General features: G+C 55.2%; 1 protein-coding gene across 2 annotated transcripts in view; it reads right to left on the reverse strand.

Annotated features, from left to right (window-relative positions):
• LTBP2 (latent transforming growth factor beta binding protein 2) overlaps positions 1–19,452 on the reverse strand; it is a 75,907-nt gene that overhangs the window by 22,537 nt on the left and 33,918 nt on the right. For both annotated transcript variants that reach the window (XM_075503244.1, XM_075503242.1), the window contains exons 4-9: positions 18,406–18,587; positions 16,924–17,094; positions 15,099–15,299; positions 14,457–14,725; positions 12,767–12,869; positions 3,720–3,794 (exon numbers count right to left, since the gene is read on the reverse strand). In XM_075503244.1, the coding sequence (XP_075359359.1) occupies positions 3,720–3,794; positions 12,767–12,869; positions 14,457–14,725; positions 15,099–15,299; positions 16,924–17,094; positions 18,406–18,587 (1,001 nt within the window). The remainder of the gene's footprint in view (positions 1–3,719; positions 3,795–12,766; positions 12,870–14,456; positions 14,726–15,098; positions 15,300–16,923; positions 17,095–18,405; positions 18,588–19,452) is intronic.

Genomic DNA, 19,452 nt, shown 5'->3' on the forward strand with positions numbered 1-19,452 from the left:
TCATAGTTATTGTTTGCAAGCCTGGACTGGTGAATCCTGTCCTTTCACCTGATCCCTGGTCCTGCTCGTATGGAGCTGTCATCCATGGAGGATCCTTGCTGAGAAACTCACTGCCAACATGCAGGGAGGGCAATGACTGATCCCCTCCGGAGGCGGAGGAATGGTGGGCCAGGCTGTGGCTCACCGCTGTAGTGTCTTCTTCTAGGAACAGGTTGAGCAAGCTGGAAGTCACCAAGCTCAAGCCCTGCCTCAAGCTCTGCCTCTGACTCAGCATGCATCAGACGCAGTCTTTGGGAAGGCAGCTGGGCTTATCTCAGGGAAACACCGTCAGGTTCACCCATTTGGCCTGCAGGAAAGCCTTTCCTACAGCACCACGTAGGAATGTATGAGCTAAGCCAGAGAAGACAGGGATTGGCAAAAGGTGCATAAGGGGGAGCTGAGGGCAGCTTTCACGGTGGAGAGTGAGGGGGGAGCCCTCCTCATGGATTGATGTAGCTTTGTATCTTCACTAAAGAGCTTGGCCCAGAAAAGTCAGCGTGCTGATGAAACCAGGAGGCACAAGCAGTGCAGGAAGAGCTGGATGGGAGCATGGAGCGGCAGGAGTGGGATGAACCTCAGCACCACCCTGGGACAAATCACAGGAACATATACTACAAGCTAAGAGGTGGGAGCAGGCAGTGAGAGGGACCTGGGCACACTCGCTGCTCACAGGTCAGCTGTGAGCTGCCGAGACCAAGAAATGCCAACGTGATGCTAGGCAGCATCATGCCAAACACTTTCCAAAGACACAGGGAAGTCCGAATGCCAGTGTACGAGGCCCTGGTGAGACCTCAGGTGCCCTGAGAGTACCCAGTGGTGCTCTAGAGACTGTCTCAAGGTGGAAGGGGTGCAGAGGTGGGCTGCTGGGACACTTGTAAGAATGGAGATACTGAAAGAGCCTGACTGAGAGCAGCTAGGCTCAGGAATGGCTTTCCCAGCACTACCTTATTCCTCAGAGCTGAAGCACCACTGCTTGATGGAAGCTGGGGTGTCACACAGCCAGCTATAACAGCTGGAGTTCAGACTTAATGACCTGAGAGGTCTTCCCCACTCCTGGGCTCTTAAACTCCCTCATTCACCCCACTGGCTGCCCCATACATGGTTGAGACACACAGGGGCCATCAAGAGCAGGCCATGACGTTCAGTCAATTGGAAGTACCAATGCTATAGGGATGTGCAGCGGGCCAGGGGGAAGTAGGGTTTGGCTGCATAATGTAATGGTTTCCTGCTCCGTACCAAGCACAGGACAGAGCTCATGAGAACAACCAGTGGCCAGACCCCGAAATGTGCTGGGAACCCCACTCAGAGAAGAGGCTTGGGCTTTCTGGAGAAGCTTCAGGGCTCATTCCTTTTCACTCCCCGGCACAGTCAGAGTGCCATGTCATTCCGACACACCAACTGGATGAAGTGTTTGGCCTCCACATAAGCAAAGGGATTGAAGGGATTAGAGTAATGAGAGTACAAAACAAACAAGCACCGAGTGCAGGACTTCATGAGCTTAATTTAAAACGGCCACGTCCCAGCCTCAGTCCAACCCCCTCTATTCCACTGGCAGCAGAAGACCCACCTGCAGTGGAAATCCCCACGGGGAACAGAAGCAGGCAGGCACGCTCGGGGCCACGCACTCCTACCCCCTGTGGCATGCTAGGGATGGGGCTAGCCCACGAGAAGAGGCCTCAGGGACCACAAACCAAGATCTGTATGCTGTCTCAGCTGCTTCTTCCCACCCCACGCAAGCTTGCTGATGCTCCTCAGAAACAGCCACGCTGGGTCAGGCAGCCCGTGGTAGAAAGGTGCAGGCTGGTTTACCCTGGTACTTGGTAGAGCAGAAAGGACCTGAGTCAGCAACAGACACCAAGGATATACGGACACCAAGGATATAGGGGCACCAAGGTGCTGGTGTGTGTCCTGTGCAGTGACCCCTGTGCATGCACACCTCCCTACCACTGCCTCCAGGCACCCCAGCCTGCAGCCTCCAAGACAATCTTTGCCTCATGTCTAGCAACCACATTATCCCTTCCAGTGCCATCCTTGCTGGTCCCAGCAGCACTGGGAGGTTTCCTGACTGGGTCTGCCAGGCACTCTCAACTCAGACTCATTGCAGCCTTGTTCCTGGTCAATGGGATGCAGGGAGGAAAGGAAAGGGAGATCTTGCAGAGATAAGCCATTTGTTCCTCTGCTGGAAGGCACCAGAGACAACCCTTTCTGTCCATACAGAATAGAGGAAAGTGGGCTCTTGCCAGGGACCCCTCCAGTCACTCATTTGTGCTTTGACAACAGCCTGCAAAGCCAGAGCTCAGCTTCTTCCCAGCTCAGCTCCTCTCCTACAGCCAATGACCTCAGGAACCATCATCTGCTGTCCAGCCCCTTGGCTCCCCTCCTACGTGGGCTGGCAAGAGAAGGCCCCGTATAGCCTCTCTCACAGTCTATCAGCCAAATTGCTCACTCTGGACCCTAAGTGAGGTGCTGGGCTTCCTGACACATGTCCCGCTGCAACAGCAGAGATGGGAAAAGCACCTCAAGGCAGCAGACCCTCTGCAGAACAGTACTTCTCCAGCCCGGCTACAAAGGAGCACGCAGAGGCACAAATCTCTGGTTCACGGCTCATGTGCAAAAACATTTTCCTAGCCAACTCCACACTGTCATCTCCCTCTGCTCCTCAGAGCGCTGAGCCTCTCCCTGCTCCAGAGGGGACACAAATCCAGAGCAGACGCCACAGGTCTCTGCTCGCTGACATGGGTCCCTCAGCTGCTCTGCTCCTCCGACTCCTATTCGATGTCCTGGGGTAGCTCCTCATACCCACAGCACTGTCTGTGGCTGCATAAGGGATGAGATCTGAGCACGAAGGAGAATAGAAGCTGTTGCTTTGTTGAAAGTTCTCCCCCAGGACAACGTGGGGAGGTTGAATCATTAATTAAGTAAGCATGGTGGAAAGTCCCAGCTAAATGAGATGAGTCATTGGATTGCCAGCCCTGGGTTTGCACGGCCGGGGCCCAGGCTCTCTGCTGCATCTTCAAGATGACACCTCTCAGTTTATCATGAATCACGAGAAGGGAACCATAAAATTCCACTTCAGTTAGAGCAAGGAAAAACACTAGCCCTGTGGGCCAAGAGATGCCAAATAAACATGGAGAGAAAAGCGGAGAGATGGCGCCTTCCTCATACAGAGCTGAGGGACCGCGGGAGTGAGAAATGGGTAGACCCTAGCAGCGTGGGGCAGGCAGGGCAGCCTGGCAGCATGGGCAAGCGACATGCTTGGAACAGGAGGACTCACTTCTATGGCACTCTCCCACTTGAAAATGAACAACTGAACGAGCCAACAACCTTCCCAAATATTTTCAGGCAACAGAATTTCTGTTGCTTCAGACGACGGGAGAAGTGTTTTTACAGTCTCACGTAGCAGAGCAGCCACATAGGTCCTTACTGTGTCAGTAGGACTTGCTAGGTCAGCTTTCTTGTGCTGGCCCAACTACGCAGTGACTATGTGTATCAGCTGAGTCACGTAGTCCAGTGTTACCTGGGTTTTTTCATGTTCGATGAAAGCACAGGGATTTTTATAAGTACCGTTCTTCATCGATCTGTATCAGGGAGTTAGATAACTGTATTTTACTTGTGTAGATAATTACAGCTCTGAGAGTGGGTGTGGGAAGGAGAGAGGGAGATGAAAGCAGCATCCTTACCTTGGCAGTGGCTCCGGTTCAGCCTCTTGTATCCCTGGGGACACTCGACCTGCCCATTGTCAATCACAGGGTGTGCTGGGAAGAAAGCAGACAGTGTGGGACGCCGGCAGTAGAGCCAGCCACCAGCATCCTACCTTCTCTCTGCCCCGCTTGTGAGGGGAAAGGGTCCCTAGCTCTGCCTTGGATGAGCCTCTGATGACTCCCAGGGCAGAGGGAAAGGTGGGAGCAGCCACATTTGCCAAGCAGTGTCTTCTGCTGCTTGGCAGGTGCTAAAATGGTGACCCAGAGGTGCTGCCTGTGCTTCATATCTATCGCTGTGTCACCCCGGCTCCTCCCAGGCCAGCTTGGATAGCCAGGTGGCACATGACAAGAGGGATCAGAGTGAAAGGAATGACAGACGTCCTTGACCAGATGCTGAAATAACAGCCCAGGACCTGTTCATTATATTTTCCCCCTTTTTTACTACGTGTGATTTCCTGCTCTGATCACTCTCATCAAAGAAAATTTCAAATTGCTGCTTAAAATAGTTTTGTGGGTTTCAAAATAGCCTATAACCCGCACAATTAAATCTCTCCAAATTTTTAAAGGCAAGTAAAATGTGGCTCATAAATTCTAAGGAGGTCAAATCTAGGCACCGTATTTTGGAGCAAGGGAAAGGGAATCCAAGAGGTGACGGGCTGGGAAGTGAATAAGCACGGGGTGGGGTAGGAAGAAGGGTGCTTTGCCTAAGGATGGGATTTTCCCAGGGTGGGGTTTCTTTTTAATTTTCTGGACTGTATGCTTGGAAACAAGTGCGTGTAACAGCTAAGTGACTGTCCAGCCATATTCCCACCACTCAAATTCCTCCTGACTGGCATCAGTAGCTCACACCCTGGTGTCATATGTGGAAAGCCCTCCATGGCAATAGCTGTACTGAGGATCTGGCAGATTCCTAATGCATTGCAGCTTTCGAGAACTGGAGACAAATTGAGACCATCCTTGCGGCAGGAGATGGTAGGAAAGAGCCTGCAAAGGCTAAGAACACAAACAATGCGCTGGGGGCAGAGAACAGGCGTGTCCATAACTCTTTGTCCTGGACACTTTGACCCTATAGTGCAGTTTAAAGCCATTCTAGGACACTTCTTGAAAGGCAAAAGTTAGGGGCGAGCCTCCTAGGATAAAGGCGCTTTGGAAATAAAGGACGGGACAACAACAAGCCGTTCACCAGCCTGCACCAGGAAGGAGAATAGAAAGCCTGGTTTCCCCAGGTATATTAAATGAAGCTACAATATTTTCTGGGTGCAGAGACATCCTCAGTGGCTGGATGAATGACTAAAATGAAAAATCTGTTCATCTCCTTCAACAGTTCAGTCATGAATTGTAAGCAGGGGGTGCTTACAAATATCTGGATGTTAGGGGCGAAGGGGTTGCTGGTGATACTGGGAATCGCTGGGTACATTTCCAACCTTCTGGGAAGGGGAAAACAACCTCTGGCTCACAGGCTCCAGGCTCAGTGCCCCGGTGGGATTCCAGGTCCTCCCACACCGCAGCCTGTGGGCTCGGGGCTGCCGACAGGCATTAACTGTGCTTGGAAGCATCTGTCAGCCTCAGCACGATGTGATAACAGACACTCAAACGAAGCAGCATCGTTATGTGCGAGCCCTCCAACGGGGAGCCAGGCATGCCAGAGATCAAACAGCGATGACATGTGTCAGAGCCCCGCTCCCTCTCTGAAAAGCCTTTGCGGAGAAACAGATCCTGCAGCATCGCTCCGCCAGATGCTGCTGGGGAGAGGGCAAGGCAGAAAATACCAGTGATGGGGGGTGAGTGTACAGGTCTCGTGCCACCTCAGCACTCGTACGACTCCAGTCTGCAGAAACCTGCAGCTCGTTACTGCAGCAAATCACTCATGAGGCTGCGGGCGAATGTCTTAATTTTGCAAAGAAACTCGCATTCTCTGGAAAGAATAACTGCAATGTAATGTGAGCAGATCTCTCTGTACCAAGGGGAACCAAGACAGTTTCTGAAGTACTGGATGGAGACTGCTCTCTTTCTGCCAGGACCTGGCCGCAAGGGAAGACAGTGAGTGGCTGCAAGAGGATGTAAGCTATTAACTCCCAGCTTTGTACTTGGTTACTCAAGCAGAGGACCATTTCCTTCCACGAGCTCTGATGTTGCCGAACTACAGCAGAGACGGCCCAAAACCCCTGCAAAACCAGCTTAGGACACCTGAGTTTCCTGCAAAGGGGATCAGCACCCACCCCTCTCCCATGCAGCTGGTAGGAGTGGGAGGCTGTTCCTCTGGAACACAGCAAAGGGCAATGCCTGGGGAAAAGCCGATCTGATGATTGGAGAGGGCAGAAATCTGTCAGCACCCACAGCCAGAGGGGTCCCAGCCTCCTGTGTCTGTCTGTCTGTCTGTCTACACTCTCTCCAGGAAGGGATGCTGCCGGAGTCTGAAGCTGGGGATGGAGCAGCTGAGCTGCATCTGTCAGGCAGAGGGATTTCAGGCTTGCTGAGGGTGTGATTTCGGAGCCTCACCTCCCAGGCACTTCAGCCCTGCGGGCGCTGCACCAAAGCGATGTGGTCACCAGGCACCTGCACACCAGGACTGCCCCTCGGCTCTCCTCGTTGCTCCCTCCAGCTCTGCTTCATCCCACCGCCCGGGGCTGCTCTGCAGCCAGCAGGCATCCCCGGTGGGGCTGGGCTCTCACAGAGGTGCATGCATGCAATAAGCTCACAGATCCGGAAAGGAAGAGGTGAGCACGAAGCAGCCACAGCCCAGGATTCCCACCAGCACCTTTGTCCCCAGATAGAACAATGCTCGAGCACAGCAGAGTAAGAAGGGAAATGAATGCACAGAAATCAGGCAGAGGCGTTATGCAGCCTAGCAGGATGATCTTTAAGCAGCCAGGCACACTTCAGAAGTTGTCCATCACTTCCCAGGAGAAAAGGCTTTACCCAAGGGCCCTGGCTCCCTAAACGCCGTCTGAAGGCAGGATGAAGAAGCTCAGGCTGATGGTGAAATGGAAAGAAACCGCTTCTAGTGGTGGTAGCCGCTAGGGCCTGAGCGAGGCAAGGTTTGTAGGGTGAGATAATACATTGCCTTAGGCCAGCCAATATCACTCTGTTAAAAGGGGAAGAGGCAAGCCTGCGGTCAGATGAGAAGTGAGGAAATGCTTAGCTCCTGAAAGCTAGCCCATTTCTTTCAACTCTTTCCATTTATCATACAAAAGGCATTATCTCTCTGAGAAACTTTGCCTTGCTGAACTCCTTTGCCTCTTTCAGGACCCACAGACATTTCTGGAGACCCTGGACTGGCTCCACAGAAGAACCCCATCCCCAGCTGGACCCCAGGCATCTCCCCGTGCCCGCAGTGGGCACAGAGCGTGCAGTCGTGAGGGTAGCTGTGGTGTCTCTGCTTGCCCTGGGTTTTCCAGCATATGGGAGATGAAAGGAGCCAGAGTGCATGGGCTTGTGGCATCTGGAGTGGTGTGGGTGGTGGACTCAGTCAAACCTCAGCTTGGTTTAGTGTGAAGCAGAGAAGATCTGCCTCCACTGCAGAGAGAACCTCAGCTGCTGAACTCACTGGCAGAAGAGCAGAGCAGCTCCGACCCACAGCAGCCTCAGGGACAAAACATATTGAAGATGCCAGACCAAGAAGTAGGCAGGGCTGTGGCTGTGGGGATAAGCTGAGCTCCCGGGCAGAATGGACAAGAAAGAAAGGACATGAATCCTTCAGCCCAGATCTGTCATGACCACTCTCCTCTCCTCCGTGAGGTCTGTGGTAGGCAGGCTCCCGCAAGACTTTCTCGAATGCCCCAACAAAGGCTATGGTAGCAGGGGTGAGGAGGGCATGCACCAGTGCTGATGTGCGGTATGAAACTAAGCCCTCTGCTCTACTCATGGTCAATAAAGATCTTCAAGGTGAAAAAGATGCTTGAAGGAAAAAAAGACTCTGGTAATTACTGTTGGCTTTTGGGGTCATTTCAACAGAGGGAACCTCATTCTGCTTCCACAGTGGCTTCCAGCTGGGACAAGATACCTCTGTACCTAAAAAAACCCCACTTTTGCAACACTGTTCTGCTGTGCGCCGAGACCACGATGCTGCACGTGAATGATGGGCAAAACAAGCACTCTGCAGAACAAGGGAGTGCTGAAAATGCTGCACTTCCCCAGGTATTGCTCTCTGTGGTACTGCCACAATCTTGCAGAAGTTTCAGCTTCTTTCCCCACCTCCAGCCCTTCTTTACGGTCTTGGACAGACTCCCTGTGGCACATGGTATAGGAGTGGCAGAACCAGCCCCCTCCACAGCCTCCTTCCCATATTTCCTGGGTTTTTTTCCCTGTATCCTCCCTGATGTGATCACAACAAGAGCAGACCAGGGGGCTGATTTCCAAGGGGCTTCCTGTGGCTGTTTCAATGCCTGCAGGCACAGCGCAGGGGAGCGTGCGGCTTGCAGAGCTGCTCCGTGTTTCTGATGACGACGGCTCCATGGGTGAGCTGCCACCCCTCTCACGGTGGGAGGTCTGTTTGGGGAGTGCTGCGGATGCCAAACCAGACATTACGAGATCCAACTTTCCAGTGAAATTCAGACTTTTCTCTAGGACAAAAAACTTGAAAAAACATGGGGAGTGGGAATAAAAACAAAACAATAGCCTTCAAAGACTTGTTTCTTAATGCAGTTAAAACCCATAGGCAGGAGGAGAGAAAGCAGCCCAGGAAGATCTGCAGTGAGCACAACCGGTGGGCGCGCAGCCCAGCCCACGCTCAGGCTGACTGCAGCCCGAAGTAAGGGACAGCGGGCAGTGAAAAACCAGGACCTGGAAGACGCAGGTCTAGTGCTTTAGCCAAAAAGTCCCCCAAGCCCCTGCAGGAAGGTGAGACTTGTAGCTCCTGCGCAGCAGAGGAGAGGGTGTCCATCACTGGTATGGGCTTCTCCTGGAGCGCTGCTGGTCGCAGAGCTGTGTGGTCTCAAGGGACAGGGAGGAGGTGGAAGGAGAGGGCTGTGACCTCCTCTGGGCAGATCGCCTCGCCTTGCCTTCAGAAAAAACTCTCCGCTACCAGTTTCCTTTATCCCCACATGCCTGAGGAGGGCCAAGGCTTCAGGGAAACCAGTGTCCAAATCCACACCCTCCCTGGGGTCTGTGTCAACCTGCAGCTTGGGTCTTGTTGGTTTTAGTTTCTTTGGACCATCTCTTGACCTTGTTCCATAGTTTCCATGGACCATCTCTTGACCTTGTTCCAGCATGTTCTTCTCCACAGACCACTGTATACCCTGAAATAGTATATGTTCTGGCAGGTAAGCAGGAGTAGCTCTGCCCAGCAGTGTGCCTGCTGCTAGCCCCACATCCTGAGCTTGCCACGGGACGGGACATTGCTCCAGTGCAGCTTCCTCACCAGCACTGCTCAAATACCCTGCCGGTCCTTGGGCTTCCTCCCAGCCATGTCCAAGTGTCTCTACATCTGCTTCCTCAGCCTCTGATTCCCTTTTCCCTCTCTCAGTATTCTCTGAGTTCTACCTTCCAGCTCCCATATCCTCCTCCCTCTCTGTTCTAGCCTTTCAGTGTGTGCTCCAGCACCTCCTCCGAGTACTAAAGACCCAGGAAGGTCATTGGATGTCTCCATCTGATTTATCCTGCCTTGCAGCACAGCACATTTCATCCAGCCATCTCCAGCCAGAGCTGAAGGACTGCAGCTGCATGACAGCATGCAGGTGTCCTGCTGCTCTCCAGGGCCCTGCCTCTGGCTCATCTCTTTCTTTCACAGGTTGGGTGACAGCCTTTGGCCCAGCAGCTCACGGAGCAAGGTCTCGACTCTCCCCTTTCTCCCAGGGCTGTCTCTGACATATCCTGGGGATCCCGTCTTCAGCTCTCACTTACATGAGCAACAGCAAACTCCCAGTGACTTCTACTATAGCCTGCTTGAATACCCATTTCTCTGACCACTTCTCTGAAGGGGCCTAACAGTATACATCCTCCCAGCAGCAAACCAGACAGCCAAAAGCCTGAGCAGAGCCTAAGGAAACCTCTGAGACTAACGTAACACCCGCTACAGAGAGTCCTGGCCAGGTCAGCCCCATCTCTACCTTAATTCTGAACTCAGCTTTTAACATAGTCTCCTTAGGATGCAGACAAAGCATTCAAGTGCCTTGGCTTTTCTGATACTGGGCAAAACACAAAAAACAGCAGGGATTGGTCATGGCAGGTTTGCTCAGACAGATGCCTGCTTCCGATTCTTCTTCTTCTCTGATGTCTTTCCGCACACAAACACGTACCAAACATGAAAGCTGCAGTCAACGGAGACATCCGGACGTATCCAGACTCTACTAACAATCAGTGTCTCGGGCAGACAGTCAATCCAAACAAGTTCTCCATTTGTCTAGCTCTTGCCTGGCTGCACTTCTGTACATTTGTAAGTGTTTACACTGAACTAGCTTCTGCCATTTCTGTCTCTGGTTGCTGGAATTAAATTCCCAGTGCTGTCAAGTCTGCTCTGGTGCACGCCTCCACGGGACACATGAGCGCAAGGAGAAGTTCTCTCCAAAGACCACAGTGCCAAGAAGAAAGCTGGAAACATCCACTGGACATGTTATCTCTGTGCACGAGACACCAGGTCACTGAACTGCAGCCCAGTGACTTCGAGTGAGCACAACACAGGCCAGCAAGACCAGGAGACAGAAGGGATGTGAGTGTGGGATGTGGTCTACAGGCAGGAATGACGTGGAGCGATGCCTTCACACTGGACAGGCATGGACCTGGGAGCCCTGGCAGAGGAGGCACAGGGCTATGAGAGGTCACAGTGCTCGGTGGCTCCGTTAGAGTAGTAAGATCATGGAGAAAGGACTGTTTCCCTGGCTCCACTCTGGGGTAAGATCTCTTGTCTGCGAAGACAGCACACCAGAGAAAGCATGCCAGCTGCCTGAGCTTCTCACTTCACAACAGCCAGGCTCTCTTAGGCTGCCTCCATTGAGTGTCTGCCTTACAGCTCCCTTCACTTGCCCTGTGTGGTCTCCTGCATGTGGGGCTAGTTACAGGGCAGTCAGTCAGAGGTAGCCAAAGGAGGAAGGTACTTGCACATGATTAAAGAGGATTAAAACGGCCCCTTCAACAAGCCTGAATTCCTGCCAAAATCAACAAGAGCCATTTGGTCTCCAAGGGGGAACTTTATCACCCAAAGCCAGAGGGACTAAGAATGGGATTTTTCTTGTGGCACAGGAAGACGGAAGACCCATGGGGATACATTTTTCATATCCCCATGGAATTAATCTGAAAAAAAGCCAGACAAGCATCTGTCCACTCAATGAAGACCAGAAGCAACAACCTCTCTTGAGTTTCAGCTGCTGCTGGGACACAGGGCATGTGCTGAGCCGTGGAAGTGGGACCTGCTGGCAGCTAGAAGACATTTCTTAAGTGCATTTGCTCTACTGGCTGGCTGACTGCAAGGAGCACATGGGGGTATTTCGTGCGTGTTTTCATGTCTTGGAAGCCTGTGACTAGAGACACATTTTGAAGGCTGAAGATCTAAGTCCAGCAGAGCAATCACTGCTGCAGCTCTGGCCGCTGAGTGATACCTTGCATCCTGGCACGGAGAAAGAGAAAAGAGGTGCAGAGATTTTGCAGCCATCTGCAGCCTAACGGAAGTGCTAAGCAGCCCCCCTGCTTCCTAATGGGGGGATCACAGAGAGACAGGGCAAGTAACAGGGGAGACTGATGTGAGATGGGGAGAAGAAAGCCGTGACTGGGGATGCGAAGGCTGGGGATGAAGAGGAGGGGGCTGAGGCCCATGTGGGGCATTTCCTTGCTTGTGCTGAACCTGGAGGCCCTGTGGTCACCCACATACTGCATGTGCCCAAGGCTCCCTTGGGCCTACCACACAGACGAGGGCAGGCAAGCAGAAGCATGGCCCAGGGCCACAGCAGAGCCATGCAGAGCGGGAAGATGACAGCAATCAGAGCTCCCCAGATCTGCGTTGGGTTCCAGGATGCTGACAATCTCGTCTGTGATTGTGAGGAATTTGGCTCCAGCCGGCTCTACCCCTGGCTGTGGAGGAACCAAATCGAGGGAGGACAACGAGAAGCAAACAGCTCTTGGGAGCGTGCGTGCGAGCGAGCGGGACAGCCTCTGGGCAGAGCTAGAAGGCACCAACACCACACTTGCTTGCACAAAACCTGTCGCCTTGGACACTTCTGCTCTCCTCAGGGGTCAAAGTCTCCAGAACTATGGGGTCTGTTTACTTCAGTTCTTCGATCCAGTGAGGGCATGTGAACGAGCAGCCAGGCAGTGACGAAAGGGGGCAGACAGGCAGGGAAGGGACAGGTGAGCAGCTCCCTGCCCATGTTGCATCGGACACGTGCACCTTGCCTTGCAGGGGACCTGGTCAGCAGTGGCTGCCCGCAGGGCTGCCTCCCTCCAGCCAGGACTCCTTCAGCACAGCCTCTCCACCGCAACGCGGGAGGGGGGCTGCTGCGCAAGGGGCCGTGCCCGTCACGGAGCACCCCGAGCAAAGCGGCTGAGGAATCCCCGTCTCCCGCTGGATCAGCCCGCCCGGCTCCCGAGCGCAGCAGAAAGAGGGCTGGACGCCTGTGCCCCTGGAACGGACCCCGGGTGCGCTCCTGCCAATTGTTTGATGTAGTGTTATTTCCAGAGCTCCTGCCAAGCCCGTGTCGGGCCCAGAGCAAGCCCGTAACTCTATAGGGCCGAGTCTGCAGCCTCCTTCACCTATCTAGGACTGCACCTCCTAAAACCACGGCCGCTCTTTTCCTGTTTCTCCCTCCGAGCGGGGCTGGCATGGCGGGAACCACCAGCTGCACCAGGGTTTTGCAGGGGTGGTTTGGGGAGAAAGCGCTGAGCCTGAGGCCAGCACCCAAACCAGAGCAGGCATGGCCCTGCGTGCCGCCCTGGACACGCTGCCCATCCCCAGGGGCCTTGGGCAAAGGAGAGCCATACAGCAGGGGACCTGCGGCTCTGCTCCGTGCCTCCTCGGCTATGCAAGGCAGCCCGACCGTTTTTGCTTGCCAAGGGCGTGGGCCGTACCTCATGCCATCCCCGGCGGCAGCAGCACTCACCTGGCCGGGGGGGACAGGCCAGGCACCGGTCTGCGCCCCAGAAGAGTCCCACGCTGCCGCAGCAGTCCTCCAGCTTGGTCAGCCCTGGCAGGGGGTTGGTGCACTGCGGAGAGAGGACCAGAGGATCAGGCTTCTGCGGGACGTGCACCCGTCCGCTGTGGCCAGCTAGCGTGGCAGCGGCAGAGCTGGCATGGGGGACGATGGTTTGCGGTCAGAGGCTGGCACGGCCCTCCTGGCACAGCTCCCCACCGGGACACAGCGGGACCGGGGATGCGGTTTAAGACAGTAAACAGTTATGCAGACAGAAAAACACGAGACTCCCTCGACTGCACCCCTCGGAGGGGAAGGGGACATCAAACGGAGCAGGAGACAAACCAGAGATGATATCACCGGGCAAAGCCCTTGGATCAGCCCCGTGCCTGGCTGATTAGCCAGCAAAATGGGTGCACCACTCCAGCCCGGCGGGGAGCTTGCGGTCAGGCACTTTCCTCTGCTTAATGAGTCTCTCTTTCCCACCCCGCTCGCCCCCCCGGCAAGGCCCTCTGGATTACAGGCTTCCCCATTAGAGCGGAGCGCCGTGGCCCACAGGCCGGAGCTGGCCCCCGTCCAGGCGCACGTGGCCGCCTGCCCAGAGCTCGCATACCGATCGGCTCGGCTGCGGCTGAGTGGGGAGAGGCAAGCGCTCCCCACCGGGCTCCTCGCCCTCTCCCGGGCACGGCATCACCCTGGCTGGATGAGGTGCGAGCACAGCAAGGGTACCCCCCGCTGCCCCCCTCGCCCCCCACAGAGCATCTCCCTCAGCCTCTCTGAGCATCCACGAGCATCTCCGTGCATCATCGTTTGCTCCCAGGTGCAGAGAGCCACCGCCTCCCCATGGAGGAGTGGGGCTTTTCCAGCCCCACGGTCTGATCTCATTTGTTTTTGCACTAGGGGATGGCTGAGAATGCATCCCGCTAGGAACGGCTCTGATGGGAGCGACTGAAGAACGGGACGGGAACCGGGAGCAGCCCCCCAGAAAGGGCTGGGGAGCACTGGGGAGGGGGCTGAGTCCCAGCCTGCCCAGCTGGGGGGTCTCGCTGAGCGCGAGCTGCTCCGGGGGAGCTCACAGGTGTTCCTGTGGGTGCCAAAAACCTCCGATGCTTTTCCAGTGACGCAAGAGAAACATATGGGGAAAGACAAAATAAGAAATTACGATGACTGTGGGACAGGGGTGAGAAAGCCCCTCACGTGCGTTTGCTTCCCAAGCCCCGACTGAGCTGCCCGGGAAGGCGTCGTTCCATGGAAATCAGACTTTCATTTATCGTCTGAGAGGGAAAGGAATTTTCCTATGTTTTATACGTTTCCTACAATAATCACAGAGCGTGGCTGTAAGTGTTGCTATAAATAGGGCACCCTTTTTAAACGAGACTGTGTGTGAAAGCCATCATGTCTGGCCTGCGCTGCCCGAGGGCACAGCCTGGTCAGGGCAAGGCAGCGAGGTCTCCCTGTTGGGCCAAAACAAGGTATTTTCTTCCCAGGCACTAACACTTTGCTGCCCGTGCCCGTGGCACCTGGGTGATGCCCACGCTGCTGAGGAGCTTCACGCAATGAAAGGCCACCCTCCCTGCCCCTTAAGCCAATGCACCTGTACCCCAGAACAAGAAACATATCTCCACACACACGCTCCAATGCTTGATGGGTGACCCCTTACCTGCCCATGGAGGGCCTCCCGAAAGCACCTCCCCAGCAGCCCCGGGGCTCTCTGCTGCTGCTGGCCGCTCTCTGTGGCAATGCTGTTGCCGTTCCCGTGGGCGTAGGTGTACCAGGGCACGGCAGCCAGCTGAGGCACCAGGACTGCTTCCACGCTGTTCTCCTCTGACACCTCTGTGTCACTCCGCACCCTGGCCACCTGGTGAATCTGCACGGTGGCTTCTGGAGGGTGGTTGATGTGAACGTTCACCAGGGAAGGGTTTAGGGAAGCTGGAAGATGAGTTTATACCACAGTTGTGACAATCTGGCTACAATTTGGCACCCAAAGAGCATCTTGTCATCAACATAGTCACAAGGGAGGAGAGGTAGACTGACCCTGCCAAGAAATCTAGAGGAAGATTGCATCTAAGAGAAAATACTTCTGTAGCCCAAAAACAGGACAAACCTACCAAAAACTTTCCCTGGCAACCTGAGCCCTTCCAAAACTAAGGGACTCACTTTTCTAACAACCTGGCCTGAAAAGGCAAGCATAAGGAGGTAGTGGCCTCCTTGGGCCTGTTAATGAAGATCTGAGGAGCACCCAAGTAGGAGGATTCAGAAGTATGAGGGAAATGTGGGGTCTGGAGGCCCTGGCCACGCTCACCCAGCTGGTTGGACAAGGGCAGGGTGTAAGTGGAGTGCTTCATGGAGCCGCCAGCCGGGGTCTTCGGGGCTCTCCCTCCTTGCTTCTTCTCCAGAGAGGGAACTGGCAGGTGGCAAAACTTCCCCGTGGAGTTGGAGGGGCACCAGCACTCGTCCCGGCCCACGCAGCGCCCGCCATTCAGGCATGGGATCTGGCAGAAATCTGCAAGGCAAAGAGAGGTCTGCTTAGCAGAGAAACTGAGCCACTGTCTCTAGCCAAGGGGTGGCTGGGGGAGCCCAGGCAGCTGGATCTGGGCCAGCACTAGCCCCGTGGTGCCCAAGGAGCAGACCCAGCACCAGGCTGGGGTCAGCACCTGCAGCCTGGAGGCAGCCTGGGGTCCCTGCTGTGCACCACCACCCAGCAGGCAGCAGGTGGAGAAGCCGGGGTCCTCCCTGAGCTCTGCTCAGGGTTGGAGTCATGGGTTGAAGATGATGAGCCCTCCCTTGGGCTCTGGGGCCGTGGCCAGCCTGGGGCACCCATGCCCTGTGGGGCAACCCCCCCAGGGCCAAGGTGGTGTTGCTGGCACAGCAGGATCCCTCAGAGTGGGGCAGGAGCTACAGCAGCCACATGTGGCCGAGTCAGCACAATTCCTGCTCTTCTGCATCGCCCCCTCCCCACTTGGCAGGGTTTTTACTCCCAGCCCAAAAGGGAGCTCAGTGGGGATGGGAGAGGCAGAAGGAGAGAACGGGCAGAGAGCCACGTCCTCAGAGCCTGTCTCCTGGCCAGCCCTGGCCCTGCCAGCAGCTCAAGTGGGAGAAGCTTGGAGTGGGACAAATGAATTGGGAGCAATTTGTCTGCACAGGCTTGGAAAAAGCATCCAGAGATGAAACCGAAGTCATGTCTTTTCTGGCCTCATCAGATGCTTGGAGCAACCCAGAGTGTCTCTCAGTGTGAGCAACACTCAGGCAAGGCACGGGATTTCCTGACAGACCATCCTGACTCATTTCAGCGTGAGATGAGACACTGCTGCTGCACATCCCAGGATGGCTTGTTAGGTTCATCGCAGGGGATGAGCTCCCACACTGCTCCGAGTTCATTTGCTCAACCCCAGCAACCAGTTTTGGGGAGAGGAGACACATCTTTGGACTGGGGTCTAGGCAGAAATTCCCATGAACCCTGTATCAGTTGGTGTCCACAACAGCCAGACTTTGCGCTCTCTCAGTGTTAGAAGAACTTGAGAGTTACAGAGACTTTCAGAGGACGAGTCCCACCAGGTCCTGCAGGCTGCTCTCACCAGTGGCTCCAAGAGGATGTGCCCAACCCACAGCTGGGTATCCCAGTGACCTGACGAGCAATCCCAGCAGCTCTGAAAGGCGAGCAGCGGTTTCAGCAGCCCCGTTTATAGGAACAGCTTGCAACCTGCAGTCAGCTCTCCTGGCTGCCACGTGAGTGAAAGGAGAGAACAGGAGGAAATTAGGTGATGAAAGTCAGCCCCAAGACAGGATGCCAACGAAAGCAGTGAGCTGGCTCTGAGAAGGAGGGGGTGGCGAGCCTTGGCTGCAGGCCTGACTCAAACACTTGCATCCCCCCTACCTGGGATGGGATGGAAACAGAAGTTGCTTGCCCAGGAAAGAGAGCAATGAGGCAAGGTCTGTCTTCCTCCCCCAGAGACAGAGATGGAGTAAGCCTCAAAGACCCCAGGAGACATCTTCCAAGGCACTGGGAGAGGCCATCTCCTCCCATCCCTATAGCAGCCCAGGCCCTCAGTCTGTAGAGGCAGGACAGGCAGAAGGAGGAGAGTGGGGGAGCAGGCAAGAAGGTGGGCTGAGGGCCTCGCGGTGCTCACAGATGCGGAAGCCGGACTTGGGATCGTGGTCGTGCCCCCCTTGGCTATAGAGAGTGGTGGTGTCTCCTTTCTCGCAGCTGTTGTAGCAGCGCCCGCTCCGGCACGTCTGTTTGCAGATGGTGGGTGTGAAGACGATTTTTATCTTCCTAATCTTCTCTGTCAGGTTGGCCCCTATGAAAGAAAAGGACAGCGCTAAGTGGAAACAGCATCTCCAGGCCATGGGGCTGGTAATCTGTGGCTCAAGCTCCAAAGCATTCCCAGAGCAAGGAGAGGTCTGTGTCTCTCCCTCGGGGCAGCGTCTCTCCTTGCCCCGCACTCACTCCGGTCTGTCCTCTGCTCCAGCATCAGGAAGGGTTTGTCAACACCTGAAAAATGGCCAGCAGCATGCTCTGCCTGCCCAGCTGTAGTGGCATAACTCCCTGTGAAGGGACACACACACACTAACTCCGGTATAAAGAGTGTTTTTCTGCTTTAGATAATATTCCTTCTCAAGCCATGTCAGTAGCCGGGAGACTGGCTGCCCTTAAACCACTGGAAGGCTTCCCACATGAACAACCAGACTGCTACCCATCAAAGAGAGCATCGGGTCTTGAGAAAACCAATGTCTCCCTGTAAACATCCCCTGCCATCCTGCGTTACCTATGGTCCCCTCCTGGTCCCTCACCAACCTCACATTAGATACGGGGGGAAATGGCACTCAGAGCTCTTGGGGGCTTGTGGAGAATGGACAACGGGCAGAGCTATTGTGTAGCCATGAACCAGTTGGCTCGACACCATAGCCCTCCATCCCTGCCCAGCGAGACGGCTGTTTCTGCTGGTGCCCCCCTTGGTGTGCTCACCCCCCACGCTCCCCATTTCAATGCCCACTTTCAGATTACAGCTTCAGTCAGGCTCACGGCCCTGCTTATAAGGGCTGAGATGCCACTTGGTGCCTCCCTGGGGAAGCACAGCTTCAGGGGGAGCCAAGCTGCAGAAGACAACTTGCATCTGTCCTAGCTGGGGAGCTGCTGAGGCTCTGCCTCAGCAACCGCACGTCCCGGCAGCCTGGCCTGATCCCTGCTCGTGTCAGAAGGCACCAAGGGGACAGCCAAAGGGAAGAACTAGATGCTGGTTGCACAATCTGACCTCGAGGGCTGCTCAGACTGAGGAAGTTGGGAGACACCGTTCCTCCAGACTGAGGCGATCTCCCTGCAGGGCAGCAGTGCTGGGGTGATGTTCAGCACCTCCGGGAGGCATCTGCCACATCCCCCTGGCTCCTCTCCCCCGCCGTCAGCATTTTGCTCCCCTGATCTGTCCTCCTTAGGTAGGGTCTCTTTCCTCACCAAGCCCAGCAATGCCCATGCTGACCTTCCCTTTCCATCCCACCCAGCGGCACAGTCCTGGGAGTCCAGGGTTTCTTGAGGATCCCCAGTCACACCAGTGCCCTTCCCCAGGACACCCCGACAACAGGCCCCGAAAGAGTGACAGCCCTGGAGGCCTTACCCCTTGCAGACAAGGTGTGCTCCTGGGAAACCGCGTGTGGCCCGGAGCTGCCCTGCTCATGTCCGTTCCCGTTGGGGAGTGCATTAGAGGTGAGTTGGCCATTGCTGGCTGGGTAGCGCCGGACGGTCCGTGACGGGACTGCGTGCTGGGGGGAGACAGGAGAGCCAATTCTGCTCTGAGTCCTGTGGAAGAGAAAAAATGAACCGGTACTCCTCACGAGTAACTGCGCTGACCCACAGTGCCTGTCCAGCAGGATGCCCTGCGGCAACCTTCAGTGCCAGATGCCTGAGCCACCACCCGGACACAGAGCTCTGCCTGCCTGAGCAGGGTCCCACTCCTCACCGGCTTTCAGTCACCACGATGGCACCATTTCACTCTAGGGACTGTGCCCCACGCCGTGAGCCCGGCAGGGCATAGTGCTCGCCACGATACCCTCCCTGTACCGTCACGTCAGGCTGCCCCACCGCAGGGATGCCCCGGCTGCCTTGCAGCACCTCTGTCTGCCCACCACGCTCAAGGGCTGCTCCTCGCCCCACCACGTCCCTCCCCCAGCAAACACAAGCAGCTCCAAATCAGTTCGTTCTTATGGTGGCAGCTTTCTCAGGACCTGCCTTCCCAGCCCCCAACGAGCACTGAAAAACCAGCGAGGCAGTCAGGAGAGAAGCCAGGCCAAGCAAATAATAAACAAAACTTGGCCCACAAGAGTCACAAACAAGAGAAAATGACCAAGAGCTCACTCTTGTAAGTGCAGTTACAACTTTCTGCAGTAATTGCATTTATGGCTTTTGGTGTTTTCTGGGGACTAAGAATGGAGAAGCCATCCAGCTCACAAGGTCACACTTCTTACACTCTGTAGTAAAGCCATGTAAACCACTAGGCAGAGCTCTTTGCATTAAACCAACAGAACGGCGCATCTTGCTCTACTACACTTGCCCCCATTCCTTTTTACTGACTGGCAACACTAAGCCTCCAAGAGAGTGCTCTGTGCTTACCAGCAAATGTCTCCCTCACTCTCGCCTGCACCACCTACAAGGAAAAAAGCTTTAG

Source organism: Mycteria americana, chromosome 5 (genome assembly GCF_035582795.1).
Source record: "Mycteria americana isolate JAX WOST 10 ecotype Jacksonville Zoo and Gardens chromosome 5, USCA_MyAme_1.0, whole genome shotgun sequence".
NCBI lineage: Eukaryota > Metazoa > Chordata > Aves > Ciconiiformes > Ciconiidae > Mycteria > Mycteria americana.